Below are 19,534 nucleotides of genomic sequence, written 5' to 3' on the forward strand. Positions count from 1 at the left end.
TTCTAAAAATAGTTAGAGGGATATACCCAGGTGGTTTAGAGAAGAAGTTCAAAATGTAAAAGTTTACAGACGGATGGACGGACGGATGGACGACGACCAAAATGTGATCAGAAAAGCTCCGTTGAGCTCTCAGCTCAGGTGAGCTAAAAAAGGAATTTCATTTAATATTTTTTGGTATTCAATGAAAAAAACCACAAAATAAACCAAAAAGTTAAAAATAAAGATATATTTATTACATTTATACACTTGTTGACACTTACATTATGTAATATATTCATAGCATTTACTGTTTTCTACACCTATTCAGTGTTATGGTTATCGTTAAGGAATCACTCCTTGAGAATTAAGAGATGATCAAATACGTTCGTGAGATACCAAATCAGATACAATAAAGTAATGTAATAACATGTAATTATATGCCGATTGCTTATTTATTTTTAGTCGCTGCTGTTAAACTGGTTCACAACTGTTGACACATTGTATAAGTACCTTGTTAAAAAATGTTATAATATGTAATCACTTTCCTGTTTCTCATTTCCTTGTGTTCATTGTAGTGGAACTGCTTTACATCTGGTGAGACACTCCATTAATACCTTGTAAAATAATGCTCAATAATTGTGTAAACATTTAACCCTCATATGATTCAAATAGATACTTTGTAATGTTTTTTAAAAGTTTATTTCAACAATTAAATAGAGTTTTTTAAATCTTTTTTATTATTTATTATTGAAGCTATTATACTATTTCACATGTATGGTGTAAAGAAATAACAAACATACTATTTGTAAAATAGTTATATTGGAGAGAACGAATGAAAAAGAAAGAAGGACAGAAGGCAATAAAATCAAGTACAGCATACATAAAACAACCATGTAAATTTATACCTATCATCATAGTCGTAATGTATATAAGGCTCATCGGCACCATAACTGGCTAATATATATGCTACGGACTCACAACTCACAAACTGTTTCTAATCTCTTCCATATTCTTATTATTTGCATTTTTTGACAGCTTTAATTTCAATACACTGTATATTTTGTTGCTCAAGAAAATATCGCCAGAACTAAAAGTATATTGATAATGAAGTATGAGTAGTGCGTGTACTTTGCGTGGTTATAACTCCATTGTAATGTCACGTGATATGTACGTCCTTGACAACACCGTGCTGTCGTCACTGTCAGAATCTGTTAATGAAGGGATAGTTTAGCCTCAACCACAGTCAGTCAGCACATCTTAATTAAAGTGATTTCACAGTTTAGACATACATGTACAGCGATTCCAACATTAAACCAGTTTAATCTGATGAATGTCAAGTACTACTCCTGTGAATTATTTTGTTTCCAGTTCCACCATCTGTGAATTCTTTATAACAATATAATAAACAGAGATGTATTTAAATCAGAATATTTCTTCATTCAATTTCCTTTCGATAAAATCAAATACAAATGCATTTTGATTAAAAATTTTAAGCACATCCAACGGTTTATTTATGGCACGGACAAAATATATATTTTATTTCTAAACAATAATTATTTTCGTTAAAAAAGTTGTGACGCTAACAATTCTAAATTTTAGACCGTTTACTCAGCCACCCCAACCACTGATAAGCATATTCTGTAAGGCTATCATCTCTGATCCCACCGGTAGAGCGTTCTAATCATCCTCATACTTTATTTATTAACAGGATATCTGTGAGACAATTTTCACTGAAATTACCTGATGTGAATGTACAAAATAAGCAAAGTCAACATTTCCCACGAAGTTGACGTACGATTGGTATAAAAATAAATCCCAAAAAAAGAGTGTGTTAAAATTTCAGGCATCTGCAATTGTTTGAGAATTCGGGCTAAAAATAAACAGTTGTTGTTTAACAGGAAGTTGTCTTTCGATTGGTATAAAAATAGATACCAACATAATGCCTAAATAAAGAGTGTTAAAATGTCAAGCACCTGCATTGAAGATATGTTGAGAAAAATGCGACATATTTTTTTTTTATGGACTGACAAGACGGACGGGCAGATAGACATACAAGGGTGAAACTGTCAACTTCCTTTTGCTTCGGAGTGGGGGTATTATAATTGAACACATGCAAAGCTACTAGCTATAAGTTTAATTTGAATGCCCTCTGTATACTTTTAAATTTTCATCCCCGTTTCTTTCTGACAAACACAGTGGTAATTAAAAGCAATATCCTAAGCATATAGTTTGATATATAAGCATTCCTTTAAGTATTTTCACGACAAATGACCTTTCAGATCTTCAGAAAAAATATTTAGGATTTGTGTTCTATTTATATTTCAAATCTCAACTTTGAACCCCTGCAGAACCTCTTCGTGACTCCTAGGGTCATTATTTAAACAAATTTAATTCTATAATAATAATTTAGATATTACAGGTTAATTGTTTTGTAAAATACCTAATCCTATTTTAACTCTTTTTCTAGTATTCCCTATTTAAAGAGGGTCTCACTCTTCAACCGAAAGTTCATTCCCCCAAAGTTACTTTCTGCCAAGTCTGGTTGAAAATAGCCAAGTGGTTCTGCTGAAGATAAAAATAGGAAAAAAGGACAGCGACGACGACAGCCATCAAAGTTTGATGCTTACTTAAGCCTTTGGCTAAGTGAGGTAATACATAAATGACAGTGATCATACAATTTGTAATTTATTCACAACAAACATATAGCTTTTAAGTAAAATACACAACAAAATGGCCACTTAAACAAGTATCACAGATAATCGGAAATTCAAAACGTCCTGAATTTTATATATTAATGATAATTTGTTCACAGATCAATCCAAGCCATTGCTTCAGTTTTATTTTCAAACTAAAACATAATGTAGAAAACAACATGTATCCGCAATCGTCAAAACCAATGTAACAGATTCTGTGGCTACATGCTTGAAACAGATTAATTGATCTGGGAAATGTAGGCAATAAGGAAATTCATGCATGGTAAAAGCACTATTCATATAAGTTATAACTTTAATATGATAAATTCCACAAACTGTAATAGAAATTGAGAGGAAAGATTAACACTTGACTGATAACAATCTGGGATTTCGTGTATAGAATACTGTGCAGATTATAATAACAAATATAAACTCTGAATAACAGACTCCCACCTTACTCAGTATCACAAAATCAAGGGAAAGTGAAATACAAAAAAAGAAAATAAAACAATAAACGCCAGCACGTGCTACCTTAAGTGTAGAAGTGTTAACACAGCACTGAATGAAGGCATGTAGGCTGACGACGTCCATCGCCTGACACAAGTAACAAATGACAATTAACAATGGTGACGACAAGAAAGATGTCATCGTTCTAACAGACATCAGAGAAGCCTTGGTTTTAGATAAGCAGTGAGTTATTTAATATACGTATATAACGTACAAGGCAATCCAACAGCAGTATAACATGTATATGTAGAAATAGAGCTCTGTAATACAGATATATAATTGGCACATGATTAAAAAAATACACATAGGCAAAATATTCTCTAATACAAGGATCAAATGTAACAATTATTTTTTTTCGTTTCAAAGAAATTGATGTAAATTTACCCTAAAAAGCACTTGGGCACTAATGCTGGAAGTATTAAATTCACCATTTATACATATAGTATTACCTGAGAAAAGTACTCAAAAACAAACCTACAAAATGTCTGAACCAAGAAGTCGACTTAGTTATTGTAATGCTTGTACATTTCAGTATAATGAACACTTTTCACCAGAAAATCAAGAAAACTTTAATGCATCAAAGGTACAACAACACAACAACAAAGCAACATTGACAACAATAAAGAACAATAAACGGATATCACCGTACACAATGGCACACTAAGAGCTGTAACAATGAACAACAATATACCTATTCAGAACAGGTGAATGACCTTTAAATATGCATCACTTAGAGTACACGCTTCACGCAAGTCAAAGAGTTGTTTCCCATCACAACCAGAGTATTCAAACAACACAACAGAGGCTAATGTAGACGGGTGCAAGCTTGAGCAAAATTTGGATGATATCAGAAATACATTCAATTTGGATTTTTTTTCTTTGTGTTATTGTGTTTAGGGGTTAATATAAATTTTTTCAGACTGGTGCTCCTCTCAGGATGACGGAAACATCACAGCAAAGGTGGCATACACCGGGCTGTCTAACTTCTCCATTTTCAGGCACTGTCAAAAAAAGAATGAAGAAGTACAGTTAGAATCCTTTTTAAAAGAATTTATCATTACGTTTGAAAATTAGGAACAAAACATATCTATTATTTTCATAAGTGCTTTTATTTTTAATTAAAATTACTGAACATGATTTGTTAAATATTAGTATCATTCATTGATTGACACATATTTCAAACTCTACAGTGGGTTACTTGCAAACAAAACAATTTTTAAACATTCTCTTAAAAAAACTACAGTGATGATCGTATAGAATTATAAGATCCATCTTTGAACAAAGTTTTTTTCAGAAATGACACTTTATCGACCCCCCAAAAATCTCGATGTTGCATTCCAGCTTATATATAATTTTTGATTGAACTATAGCTACAAAGTGCGACGACATACCTCCGATCGGCTGGTTTTATCTCCCAGTCCAAACTTCTGGCTGACGATGCCAGTGGTCTTGTAGGAGTTATCTCCCTTCTGGTACTGCTGTACAGTGATACAGTAGCGGACTTCTCGGTCCGGACGCATGGAGAACGTGTGGCGTTCACACTGACGGAAGCTCAGGATCGGATCACCAGGCTTCAGCCGCTACAAAAAACAAAAAGAATTGGATCGCCTGGTTTTAGCTGTTGGCAAAATAATGTTTAACAATCAGGATTGAACAGCACAACAACCGCTGAATTGTAAAAAAAAAAGAAGAAGAGGTTTTTCTTCTTAATGCAACCATAGTATACATTGGAACATTGATAAATATATTGAATCCTTTTAAATTAATTGATCTAATATGGGATTCATATTTCAAATATTGGTGTACAAAAAAGGACATTTAATTGATATAGCAACTTTTTAGCTAAAACTTTAATTTAAAAAAATCGTTTTAAACTGAGATTAAAATCGTTTCATTACTAGATCACTTAATCATAAAAGACAGATAGCATTAATGGGTAACATAAGCATATACATGTTAACGTCTTGATATAAATAGCTTTACCTGCATGTAAAAAGCAACATGCCCAGCACTACTTCTTACAGCCTTCAGCTCAAAATGGAAGCCGTGAAGGGAGAGAACTTCGGAGTGGTAGTGGGGCTCCTATATCATTGCAGACACACAGGTAAAAATATTAACTTCAAACATTAAAAATCTTTCACAGTTTTCTGATTGTGTAGAAAGGCTTTCTTCTTGATAAGAAACATAAACATTTATTATAATTTTTCTGCTTTGAATTTATATTTCGCTGTTTGGATTTTTGAGATGGTTGACAGTTGGGTTTTTTGGTCATTTTTCATCATAATTCAATTGAGAATTAAACTTGACCAACATTTTGACTTTCGTTAGTGCTTGATAGTAAAATCTTTTTCATTTTTAGAATAACACTGTAAGTAACTATACAGATTAAGTTTATCAGCATTAACAGTACTGTGTAATCATTTTTATTCGTGGGGGTCAATGTTCGTGGGCACCCAACATGTTCTTGGTTTGTGAGGACGTAATTTTGTTGGTAATAAGTTCTATTTTGTAAATTTTGTAAATTTATATTGAACATGTGCCTGCATATACGTTCGTGGGGATGTAAATTCGTGGGCAAGGGTTACCCACGAAATACACGAACATCGGTCCCCCACGGACATGATTCCACAGTATTCGTGGTTAGCAAATTCTTACGTCATCGACGATGAAGCCCTGTCGCACGGAGTAAGCGTTGAAGTTTCTGAGCGAGCCCATGTCTCCGCCACCCTGAAGCTGTAAAAGTCACACACAATCTCACCAGCCCACACCGCAGCATTACACAATAGTTAATTACTAATTAATCTATTTAAGTACATGTACATAGGGTTTTTGAAAGGTTTTTATTTTGAAGGTGTAATTTTGAAGAAAAAAATCTAATATTGATTGCAACGAAGACCGACATCACCGCTAGCATTTCACCAAAAACCCTATACTATGCATTACTTGATTATAAATTTTTGTTAAAATAACCATTTATTTCACAGCCGATTATGTATTCAAACATTTGTTACTTTTCATTATCCAGGTTTTAAGTTGTTATTTCTTAGAATTATGAATTTTTTGGACATTTTTTAAACAAATGTCTAGAATACAAAAACAGAAACAACCACCTAAATGTACTGATGGAAAATTATTCTTGTGGATAAAAAGGTAAATTTACGACATTGTTTTGAAAAATTTCATTCCACTGTAAAGTCATTTTTTAATATGGATGCAGCTATATTCATAATATTTTTCCATCAGCACAAATTCATAATACCACTATGAGCAAAAACTTCACCCATACCATTAACATCACTATAAACTAACCCGTTGCACAGAAGGGTAAATATGGACTAGAATCCCTAAGGCAACTTACATAACTGTCCAGTACAAAGCCCTGCCGCTTGGCCAAATTTTTAAATTGGTCTACATTTGACCTTGAACTATCCCCGCCATTTTGAAGCTCAAAAAGATTAAAGTAAAATCTATAACACTAAGTTACAAATTAGCAATTTGTTTTAATCGGAGTAAAATCGATAATAATATCTAACAAATTAACTTACTCATGCAAACGTATTACATTTAGCGTGTACGATGTTTTACAAAAATATTTCATATAACTGAATGCAAATTGGATTTGAATTATCATTTCTGAATTCATATTTTCTTATGAATATATGGATGACATAACGCTATGTATTTGTTTTAGCGGTATCCGCTTTTCGCTAAAAAGATAAAAAAAAAATCATAACTAAATGCAATGCGTTTACATTATAAACACACACAAATTTGTTTAATAAACAACAATACAACTGAGTGATTCAACCATTTGTTTGTTTCATACTTGTTTATCATTTGTTTGTATCATATTTATTTCCATTAAATAAAGTTTATATCCAAACGTCCTTACTTAATATTATTGTTCTCTAAACCAACCTAAATTGTCTACTATTATTGCTCTTTACATCAACGCAAATTGTCTTAATATTATTGTTATTTATACCTACTAGGATCTTGTTTCGTTTTTAATAAATCAAAATATTCACACGACAATGTGAATGATTGACAAAGGCTTGAACCTGTTTATAGCAATTTGTTATATATGTTGATGATCTATAACATTGATGTATAAATTGTAGATTTCTAATTAAAGCTCGGAATTAAAATCACAAGGAACAAATCTCACATATTTTAACATCTCGCCTTTATTTTTCTGTAAAATCATAATAAAAATTAGGATCTCACGATATTTCATAGAGAATAGAAAATCCATTAATCAAGTACTTGGGTGAAATACGAATCTACAGTAGTGCAAGTCTGGTATGGCTTGGTCCTTATAGTTTCGAATTCCTTATACTAAGATTTCTTTATTTTCTTACATTTTGAAATAAAATATATTGAATGTTAAGGTGTTGGACTTTGCCTCATTTCATTAAAATTTCAAGAAATTTCTTCTTATTAGATTTCTTTGACAAAATTTATGGTTTTAGTTCTTCTCAATCGTCTTCTTAAATGGTTATTAACAAAAAACGGTTAAGATTCTAATTTCTAATAATTTTCCATCTATTATCGAGATTTCGAGGATTGTAGGGTTTTTCTCTCTATAGATGAGATTTCTCTATAGGAGTATCCAATCTACAGTGAAAATATCAAAGGTCTTCCTAACCTTATGAGTTAGAGTTTGTAAATTGTTCTCTAAAGTTACATTTCCTATACTTTCTCCAATTACCAAATACACTAAAAATATACATACTGCGTGGTAGTGTTGAGAAAGAAGATCAATCAACTGTGACGGGGGCAAGATATTCATCATCTGCATATCCTGGATATGGTTGGCTGAAAATCAAATTACATATAGTGAAAATGATATGGTGAAAAATGAAAAAACTAATAGATACCAATATTATAATAATACACGTAACCAAGGTCTAGTACAATGATATATAATCATATCTTACAAATTACACATATATTGCTGTTAAAAAATAACAACAGCGCAGCTCATATATGTTTTTAAAATAGAAAAGAAACAAAACTTTATGGAAATCACAACAAAATCCTGAGGCCGATGGTTAATGTCTCTAATTTTGTTTAACAATTCTTTTTTTTGTTCCCCTTTGTATATAACTCTGCACTAAGGTTTCCTGTTTATTTCCATTATGAACATCTCCAAAGGAATCATGATATGAACAAAATAGAATCTACTTTTTCATGTAAACATTAGGATATTACACGTTTTCTTTGATTTTTTTGTTTCTTTTTAAGAAGATTTTGAACCTCCTCTTTTATAATTCGTTCTCTGAAATTGTCTTCCTTTGAAGGAGAGGCTGGGCATTGAAACAAAAGACCTTTAAAGGATGTTTTATGTACAAATTTTGGTTGAAGTTGGCTAAGTGTAAACATGAAAAAATAAGTTTACAGATGAACGAACAGAAAAAATAAAAATTACACCAAACAAAATGTGATCTTAAAGCTCACATGAGCTTGGAATCAAAAGGTCAGGTGAGATAAACACTAAAGATAAAATGAAATGCTACAAATTAAACAATGATAAAAGAACAAAATGCAATTTGTTTTTTATAACTAAATCAAAATAATGGATTTCTGACCTTTATTTAAAGATTTTAAATGATAAACAAGTCTGATTAATATACATGTTCTTACTGATGTTATGGAAATGATAAATGAAGACAAATAGATCGACTAGTAGAAATTATTACCCTAATTGACCCTGTCAATGAAAAGCAATTGAGAATGAATTGTTTACAAACTAAAGTTTCATTGCAACATATCTCAAAGAAACGTCATTCTGAGTGTAAAAAAAAAATTATAGACTTTTTTTATTATAATTATAAAATTTATAAAATAGTTACAAACAGGTACATATTCATTTCATTCATTATCAAAAGGTAAGCGAAAACTGGATTCGATGATTGATAGCCTGTTCATTGTTTTATTTCTCATCCAGATTTAAATTAAGAAGTATCATCAGATATCAGAATGCAGGAAAAGATGTTTTGGATTTCAAAAAAATTATATTTTTTATTTACTCATCTCGATAGAATATCTAAAGAAACTCTATCAATTTTACAACATGTGTGGAAATAAACTATAGTTTATCTAATGAAATAAAAGAATAAATGTTATTTGAATTTTTGTGCAATATATCAATAAATGGTGACAAGTAACAAAGATACTATTCCATGCAATACATTTTGTTTATATATATAATATACTGAAGAAATATAAGCTGTCTAAAAAAATTGAAAGTAATTATTGTACATTACAAAAGTTTGAAAAATTGTAGAAAAAATAGGAAATGAGATGAAAGTCCTTTCTAACAGCAATTGCTGTTTAGATAAATAAGGCTTTATGGCATGTGGTGATAACGAACAGCATTGAAAATCAAAAGTCCAAAGGAAAAATACAGAGCAGAGCAAATGCAGACCTCTAATTTACATATGAATAATTCATTTTGATCAGCATATAATAATAGTTTTGTTTTCTTTCCATTTATGTCTTTCTTTTTTTATTTTTTTTTATCATTTTTCACAAACAAACATGCACCAACAAAGTAAAATCAAAATGTCAATGATTCACTTGCTACAAAATGTCAAAGTGGACTTGAAAATGATATACACATGACCCCCCCCCCCCCCAAAAAAAAATTTTGTCGATTCTTCGGTCGACTAAATAGTACGGAATTTGGATGTGGTCTGCCTAACAACAGAGCTAAACCTTAAAAATGTTTTACCTTACAGAAAAGTCAAATGATTAAATGATTAAGGTGCCTGTAAGAAAATATAGAAAATAGTTCAGATCTTTAAAATTTGCCATGCATTTTGACACAGAATAAAAATTGTGAGCAAACCTGGTCATTTTTTGTCCGATATTGCTCTGTCTAAAGAAAAAAAAGGTTTTCTAATTTTAAGAAAGGGACAAAATTGTTGGTCAAACATTCAACCGATGATAATGAAATAGCGAAATGAACAAAATTTATTTTTGAAAATTGGCAACAATTAAAATTGTAGATATGTTTTCGAAAAACTAATATAAGACTTTAAATATTCATAATCAGCATTGTAGATACTGTAAGTAATTAACATTCCCTTACACAAAGAGAAATTTCTGTCAGGAAAAAATGATTTCGTGTACCTAATGCAGACAGGTGGTTTGATGCAACAAGTTTCTTTTTGTGCAGTGACTTAGACACATATAAATTGTAAGCAAGACTACAGAGTCTTACCTAAACATCTATCGACGGGAAAAAACAGACTGAGATGTTTAACGTGAATTTACGAATACAACATATTTCATCTAATCTTAAATCAATTAATAATTTATTTTATATAAAAGAAAAAAGATCATTTAATATATATTGTACATGTATATATGCATATGATGGTTCAAGTGATGTATGATAAAGTATGATATGAGGGTATTTCTATGGATAGTCAGGGAAATGTACATTATAATGACACAGACAACACCTTCACAGCAACAACCTGATATAAGGAAAATAAATTTAACAATTTTTTGCGAAACCTAATTTCAATTCACTTTCTGACAAAATCGTACATAAACCAATGGCAAAAAAAAGTGGATAATTGACGGACATGATAATAAAAGAATAAGCAATTGTCCTTTACGCCTTCGGTAGGAGCTTTCAACTTATTTTTATATTCAGATTAGGATTCTTTCAATCAACGTTTTTAGATATTTATTTTACTTTTGATCTTGATCAGTGACCACATCGGAAAAAGATCTTCATGATATATATCTTTTGTTCAAAATATGCAGTTTAATATCATAAAATATTCTGTTTATTAAATCTTGTGTCATAAGAAAAATTTATGTATAGCTTTATCGTGAACTTTCTATGTAAAGGTCTAATGAATAGCAGTTATAGATTTTTTTTTCTTTGGTTCTTTAAATATATCATATAGCTAAATACAATGTTGTATATACAAAAGAACCACTTACTGTCGGTGATACCGGTCAGACGGACCGCCGAGAACAAAGGGGCATAACACTGTCCCTCATCCTTTTCAACCAGAGCACAGTTCTTTGGAAGACTGAAAGACAATGTCAAATCTGGAGAATCCTCACATGTATCAAAATCAAAGGACGGTCTTTCTCGTAATAAAAAGAAATAAACTTTTGAGTTTATCATAGAAACTTTGACTATGGATTATAGACTGTTTTTGTGCCATTAAGGGGAGATAAGATATGTGTGTTACCTGTTGTAGTAAGACAGAACGGTACTGTGCGAGGGCATCAGTTGTACTTGAGGATTGAGTTGTAGGAACAGCCAATAGGAGAGGAGGCGGTAAATACTGTACTCATTGAACGTGAACAACCTGTTGAAACAACTACAGAGTGTGAGACAAACGTCTACACCATGTGTATTAGGGCTACATGGATTGATATATCACCAACTATATTACTATATAAAGTTGAGAGGAGGCGGTGAATACCGTATTTATTGAATCTGAACAAACTGTTGAAACAAACAGCTACAAACTAAGAGACACAAACGTCAGGTATTTAAAGATCATTATTACTTATAATTTATCATATAAATATACATTTTACTTTACACTTTATGATATCTTTATAACTGAAGGAAAAATATTTTGTGTTTTTTAATCAAATACCTGTGAGATTTCAGAGTTTTCTGGAGAAGATCCATTGATACTTCACGGAGCTGGATTTGACATGACATCTAGAGAACAAAAGTGTTCGTAAGAAAATCTTTCTTTCTCTAAATCTTTTACTTTTTCTCCAAAAAAGTGAAGCATCAATTGAGATTCAAAAACATTAACAAAAATAACATTTTCATAAAACATAATTGATCTAACATATTTCAATTTTTCTATCTTTTCTTTTTTCTCTCTTTCAAAGTGGTGAAAAAGGTCCATTAAGATTTCAAAGACAATTGCATAAAAAAATAATGAAATTGTCAAACTTTACAAATTCCAGTTCATTACCTGAGGAATCAGATTGAGTTCCAACCATCTCTCACATGCCAGGACAACCTGTTCCTGTTGGTACTGAAAAATACCAAGAGTTATGTATCTTAGTCAGTCCAGACCATTTTACATTTACATTAATGTGTTGACAGGAGTGATATAAGTGTTACCTTGGAGGCGGCCAAGTGATATTTACAGACGGTTCTGTGGTTGATATTCTCCAGCATCATTTTACCACAACTAAAAAGACAAGAAAAGTATTTTTTTCAAGAAACCCGTAAGTTATTAGCATTCATTGATGTTGCTCACATGAGAATTGATTTTGGAATCCTTGTTTTTTTTTCATTTAAATTTATCATTTAATGTGTTCACTTTCTGTTCAGCTTGAACAAATGAAATTAACATTTTGTTCATAGCTGTGATGGGAAAATTAACTTCAGGTTTTTTTTATTACTTTACCATAATTTTGAAGAAATACATATGTTTTAACAATGGAAAAGAATATTACGTATTCTGTAACGCTTTGAATCCAAGGACTGAGGCACAAGCCAACACATTGGCGACATCCTCAACCTCTACCTCCACCTCATCGTGGTAAAGATTCCCAAGAGCTACAGCCATTGCTGGAAAAAAGGAACTCTCTCATGATTTATTGACATTGAATATGAACTTAATCACTGGTAAAAAAAGCGATATGAATTACATGTTTAAAAAAACATCTTTGGGCCTATCCTAACTTCTGCCACTCCCTCTCTGATGTAAATAACTAATAAAAATTTCTACATTCAAGAAGACGTTGGCTTTGTTCAGAAGTGATCATGAATCCCACAATATGGCATACCTAATCAAAGAGTGTGTTTAAAATTTTAACCATCTGCGATGAATAATTGCTTCGACGAAAATCTGTTCGCAAAACATGAATAAAAATGAAAACAAAGCCGTCATTAAACTGAACGCTGAGGTCAGATTGGTACAAAACTGAATCTAACGATTAGGCATACCTTAAGAAGTGTAATAAAACTTCAACCATCTGCAATAGATAGTTGTTGAGATATCTTTGATAAAGAAGCATGATTGGTACAAAAATGTATCAAAAAATATGACATACCTATTACCTATTGAAAAGTGTGTGAAAATTTTTACCATCTGCAATAAAAAGGACCTCAGAAAAATGTAACGTTAATAGTATGTACATTCTAGCATTTTGCTTGAATAAGAGAAAAAAGTTTTATCAATTGCTGTTGTAAAATGATTTGCCAAAAAAATTGTTGAAAATATTAGTAAGTCCACCAATTCTGATGTCATCTACATCTTACATCTTCAGTACTTTGATTTTTAATTAACAACCTACGTATCACATAGACCCAGTATCAAAATCAATTGAACGTGTACACTACCATGTTGATTGACACAATTATTTTGAACTTTTGATTGGTTTTGAGTAAAACATTTGTTTCCATTTAAATGATGAGATTCTTATTGTGTCCCTAGAGAAAGTTCATGATGACAAAGGAAAAGACTACAGGTATTAACTTAACACTGTATCATCAGTTCTTGGTCAAGTTTTGTATTCCTTACAAATGATACCTGTACCTATAAATTTATTTTTCTGTCTAAATCACTTGTCTAATGACGTGTCCTTAATAAGATTTAATGAATTCAATCCAATCAAGGGAGGTAAGCTGCAGTATCCATTGATAGAACCAAGCGATATTCTGCCTCCCAAAATAACTTACGCACTATATACTGCCAGCTATTTTTGGAAGTGATTGCACACTTATGTCTATATTCTAGGGTTTTTTCTCTCCTTGATTTGTGAGTGTAAGTATCAGTAGCACAGAAATAGTTTTCCTTCTTTGTGACAAGTTCCAGGAGAGTCCATTGTTCACATCAAAATTCAACTCCTACTTTTACAAATTAATTTTAGAGTGAACTCTTTATCATTAGTCAAAGAGCTGCCTCTAGAAAAGATTATTTCTTTCCTCTGTTATTAAAACATACGTGATTAAGACTGCCTCATTTAAAAATTTCATTGGGATTGGCTAACCCATTTCGACATCAATAAAACCTGAAGTTATGGCCGACTCAATCTACTACATGGCTATCCCATTAATTAATGATTATGACACTCCATTCATTACAAATACCTTGTTCATCATGTACAGAATGAGTCATTTAATATGTACACACATATATTTTATTTCACTGCATAGTCAATGCTCTTTTTAAATATTTAAGTACCCGTACATGTACCTCTAATAAGTTTTAAAATTTGATGTTACATCAATTTTCATAATCAATGCTATGATTCTTTCTTTCTTGTCTTTTTGCTATTCATTAATTTTGCAATGGGTAGAAACATATCTTCTTTTGCATAACTCTATTCCTAAAGCATTTTAGAAATAAAATTGACTTTTCTGCTAAATTTCAGTAGATTTTCAAATACATTTATTTAAAGTAATATGCACATACGTATACTCAAAACAATAGCAATGGTTATATACCGCAGGTTCCTAGTTAAACATAATGAATATCAGTCCACGTTAAAATGCAAAAAGCACATACCCCAGATAGACTTTGAAATTTTACTGTTATTTTCTGGTCCTTGTAAATATTACGATATTCTTTCTAAACTGAAGGAATCGGAAAAGAATTTACCAGTTTATGATGTAAAAATCAATTGTCAACATAAAAAGTATTAATTTACAGTTGTATATTACAGGTATTTATCATGCACCTTAAGGGCAAGGAGAAAACCGACAGTGGAAAATGACATTAATATTACATGTATTTATCATGCACCAGAAGGGTTGTGAAAAAACTGAAAATGTAAAATCTTCTTAGAAATACATCAATATTTTGACATCGCAATATCACGCCAAGAGCAGGGAGCGGTACTATTAACTGATTCTGTGATGAAGGGATTGCTTCAGTTCAAACTGGTCGTAGCATTGCTGCTACTAGCTACCTGTACTTTAAACATTGATTAGGTCCAGTAATTAAAATCTAGCCCACACCTAATGGACCAGGTGTGTCAGACATAAATTACAATGCCGATAATTGTCACAAAGATGGCCAGCTTCACGTCTTGGAGTTAAACTGGCAATAGTTTTTCTCGCTACTCAAACGCCTACACGTGAAATGAATCCTTGAAAAAGATTCAAAATACCAAGTCAGAGAGTATAAAAAAGGAACTAATCGATCACAATAAAAATAAATATATATTTGCATTGTAAAAGTGATGGACTTTCTCCTAAAATTAAAGATGTTTTCCTACAATGCTGAGGGTGACTTCTCAAATAACCAATGCGATAAATTAACGCTTTTGATAGATGGTTCTCAAAAGCCATCATTAAAAATTTTAACACTTAGTTGAAAGAGCCAGCAAACAAAATTAAAAAAAGGAGACATGTACTCTTCTATATTTACTAGTTAAACATATTATATATTTTTTTTTGATTTGAACATTTTAACCTGAACACTAAAAAGGGACATTTAATGATATATAAATATGTCATCTGTTTTATGTTAGATGACTGGTTCCAGCCAAGAGATATCAAGGTACAACTTTGTGAATAACAATAACGTAACTAGTAAAGGAAGATGCATTTTCATTGATACTGCGTATGTCTACACTTTAGGGAGATGGGGGAGTAAGTACAGACCAGTCTGCATGAGTACTTCACAATGCAATAATTATTAGGACGCTTTATAAAAAATGCAAAGAGAAACCTTGAATGAAATGAATTAGCAAAGCTTTATTGATTTCTCCCCTTCATCTTAACCTGATGAACTTGAAATGCACTTCACATTATTGATCAGAGCACACATTTAGTGGGAGAGTCCCTGGATTTTTCCAATATTTCACATCCCCAAGCCTTCATTCATTTATCCGTCTTTCAACACAATTCGTGTCAATAAAACATGACTTGCCAGAGTTCATCAGCAACTGCAGCCATGTTTTATATCATATACTCCCATTTGTCACCTAAATCTTATTCAAGTTTACTTTGCAAGGTGCATTTCCAGCTAAAATCTGTCATCGGTTATGTAGTGTGTGTTTTCCATTGAGAAACAAAAAATCTCCTGTTTGGCTACAAATTGTACTCAGCTGTCACAACATGTATTGATTATCAATATCCATTTTCATAGCCAGATAACAATCAGAAGCCTATGATGAGTAACCTTGAAAAGAGTCATTCAAACATTCAGGGAGTTTTCAGCATTGACAGATATTTTATAGGGTTTGGTTTTCATTCATCTAAAGATGGAAATTGCCAAGCTTATAATGAAACAATATATATATGTTACTTCATCTTGCCTGTAATATGCCAGATAAAATGCTAGCATCAGATGACAAAGCAAGCAAGTATTCATTAAAAAGACCATTACGTTCTGACTCAGTCTCATCCCAACAATTGAAGAAGAAAAATCTCATTTCTATCAGGATAAGTAATCTACAAAGGATTATAGCCTAGTCCCCATAAATCAAAGAGGATTATGGGAAAATGATACGACGGAGACACTGGATCATGTTACACATGTAGGCTTCAGCTTGTTCTCGGCAAATATCTGACAAATCGACATACAGAAATATCTGTGGCATATATTGTCCAAAGAGTGGTTTTTATATCAATAGATGACTGATATTTTATGTTGTTATATCTAGGACAAAATAGCTATATACGTATAATTCTATATATTGAGGATTGTAGTTTTTTTTCTTTGACCGACTAATTAATTTCAAAATGATTGAACTTTGAGAGGGAAAACTTGTTTTAACACTAAATGACGAATGATAATGATTCAGTAGTTACTGAGTTTATTTCTTCCGTTAAATTTCCATATGCTCATAATTTTTAGTAAAAACATTAGCACAACGGTGCATTATTAACATATAATTCATAATCACCGCAGTATTCTTTCTCTGAGATGTAAACAAACTTTGGGATGGTTAGTGAAGAAGAGAAAGGAAAGGAAAATGTGTTGCAGTTTATTTAAGTGATGGGGATTGGAGTAGGGTGGGGATATTGAAGAGTTATCTGTCATCAACGGGGGAAGACCAGATTGTCACGGAAAAATTTGTGTACAGGGTCTAAATTCCATCCAACTAAGTGACATTGTGGTAAAATTGGGATTTTTTAAAACATCATATAGAAATGACTTTAATATTTAAAAAGAACAGGTTTCAAATGTAGAAAGAAAACTTAATCATCAAAGTTTGAGCATAAATGATTTAAATAATTCTTATTTAGATACGTAAAGAAGTAGTATTTCCTTGTAATACTCATCTCCCCTCATTGTGCAAACAAAAATGTACAAGATTTATCTATTGCATTTTTGGTTCCATTCACATTATCATAGTCTTATCTGGGAAGTAAGTAACGCCAGCCTTGCGGTTGGAGATTGGGTTGGTAACATACATGTACATGTATCATGTGTATTTGTAAGGAGGATATATCTCGTCAAGTAACATGAATATTTGGTTGGAATGAGAAATGAAGGGGGTGATAGCTTTCTGGAGAGGGGTGGTTAATTATAGTCAGTTACCTGTTTTAGTGAGCAGTGGGTCCTTACAGTCCAATTTGATGACAGTGACACTGTTGACCCGTTTCTCGGACACATGAGCTGGGTGATTCACTCCTTTAATTTCTTCTTCCTCTGGGTCCTCCACTAGACTCAACCTTCAATGTCAAAATATCGCTTGAACAAACATGCATATGCCTATGACATATTACTTTGCTATTCCTACATTGTAACGGTTTCAACTTTTAGTGGATAAATAACTTTTAATTTCATTTCATTTTAGTTAATGTCACAGTGATCATTGACTAAAACTTTCTTAGTTGGTTACTCTCCAAGAAGTTGGTAAAATTGGGAACATTTGGTTTATTTTTAAACGTGTAAGTGTTTTGGATACAAAAAAATCAAATCGCTTCCTTGGTCAGTAAGTAACAGTATTTCCGGGATATATTTTAAAGTGACTGGTCTATCAGAGTTCAAAAACCTTTTCTTATCTTATACTAAAAAGTTAGCAAAAATACTTATGTATACAGTCATGTATTTGGAGAGATAGATTTTTTCCCAATTTGATGTTTCTTTTCATATTAAATATCAATCAAAGTTATGTAAGTAATGTTTGATATCATATTAATTAAGGAGTGTGCTTTCATAAATAATAAACTTTAACTATTGATTAGGCAAGTCAATAATTAAGATTAAAAAAAAAACACATCTATGATGTCACAATGAATGGTACTTGAATAATTTGAACAAAAAGAAAGGAAAAACAAATACGGTAATGGATATTAATGCACAATACAAACTACAAGAAAATTTGAAATTAAAACGATTTAGTTCATAGTTATAATCTATTAAATATTGTTCCTTTAAAGTGTATGTTTCACTATAATTTTGTTCAAATTTTTCAACTACCCTTCTACTAAATTCATCGTTTATGCATGTGGGTTTTTTAAATTTAAATTTTCTTGTGTTTTTCTTGAATGTCATTTATTTCAAAATTTAATCATATCTTTCAAAATAAATGATGTAAACTTAAGTCTTTGGGATAACAAGGATGGTCTTTGGTGTAACCTTTATATTGTCTTTTACACAAACATTATTTACTGTCATACTCTCTTCTATATCTCACTGATTGATTCCCCTTGTCTACATCATTGTTTGTTTTAGACACAAGTCTTCTCAAATCTCTGAGGTTGTCTATCAAACTAGAATCAGACATAGTACTGTGTTTATCTTCTAGAAACTTACAAGATCTTTGATTTGTACATTTTTCTTTTCTAGGTCTAATGTTTTCTAACTTACTTCACCATTTTTATTACCAAATATTCCCTTAATAATGTCTACAAATTCTTCTTGATTTCTATCTTTTTTTTTTTACACAATCGCATCAAAATGTTTCTGAAGCTTAGAGACATCAGGGTTGGGGTTTTGGTTAGGGTTAATCACGACATTTCTTGTTGTCTTCCACTTGTTTAAATGCCTTCTTTATCTTCTCATCCATCTCGTTCATATTATCTTCCTTAGTCTTATTTAGATTCTTCTTCATAGCTCTCTTCTCTTTTGACTTCCTGCTGTGGGTATAGTTTTTCAGTCGTGATCCTTGTGGTCTGTTTTGGCACATCATTTACAGATAAACTCATGACAGTACTCACATGATATATATATTTTCAAATCGTGTTTCTTAAAGTGAGGTGTGTGTGCTTGAGCAGATCCGAGTAATTGGAGCTCTGGTTGCAATATTTCTTTTTTCTGGACATACATACTGTTGCCCTTTTATCACATTTAGTAGATACTTGTGCAGAATTAAAGACATGCTACAGGCTGGTGCAAAAATGCACATTATACATTTTAGATATATTACAGGAGGTGGAAATCATA

At 31.6% G+C, this 19,534-nt stretch overlaps 1 protein-coding gene across 7 annotated transcripts in view; it reads right to left on the reverse strand.

Annotated features, from left to right (window-relative positions):
• Nucleotides 1–2,651: 2,651 nt before the first annotated feature.
• The window catches only part of LOC105344430 (BTB/POZ domain-containing protein 16), a 33,431-nt gene continuing 16,548 nt past the window's right edge, over nt 2,652–19,534 (reverse strand). For 4 of the 7 annotated variants that reach the window (XM_066068675.1, XM_066068676.1, XM_066068674.1 and 1 more), the window contains 13 exons: nt 17,684–17,817; nt 12,642–12,756; nt 12,304–12,373; nt 12,152–12,214; nt 11,819–11,886; nt 11,402–11,521; nt 11,145–11,236; nt 7,915–7,997; nt 6,538–6,624; nt 5,835–5,912; nt 5,163–5,261; nt 4,571–4,759; nt 2,652–4,180 (listed from right to left, as the gene is read on the reverse strand). In XM_066068675.1, the coding sequence (XP_065924747.1) occupies nt 4,112–4,180; nt 4,571–4,759; nt 5,163–5,261; nt 5,835–5,912; nt 6,538–6,624; nt 7,915–7,997; nt 11,145–11,236; nt 11,402–11,521; nt 11,819–11,886; nt 12,152–12,214; nt 12,304–12,373; nt 12,642–12,756; nt 17,684–17,817 (1,267 nt within the window). In that variant the 3' untranslated portion in view covers nt 2,652–4,111. The remainder of the gene's footprint in view (nt 4,181–4,570; nt 4,760–5,162; nt 5,262–5,834; nt 5,913–6,537; nt 6,625–7,914; nt 7,998–11,144; nt 11,237–11,401; nt 11,522–11,818; nt 11,887–12,151; nt 12,215–12,303; nt 12,374–12,641; nt 12,757–17,683; nt 17,818–19,534) is intronic. The other 3 variants (XM_066068680.1, XM_066068679.1, XM_066068678.1) reach the window with 2 other exon arrangements.

Source organism: Magallana gigas, chromosome 8 (assembly GCF_963853765.1).
Source record: "Magallana gigas chromosome 8, xbMagGiga1.1, whole genome shotgun sequence".
Classification (NCBI taxonomy): domain Eukaryota; kingdom Metazoa; phylum Mollusca; class Bivalvia; order Ostreida; family Ostreidae; genus Magallana; species Magallana gigas.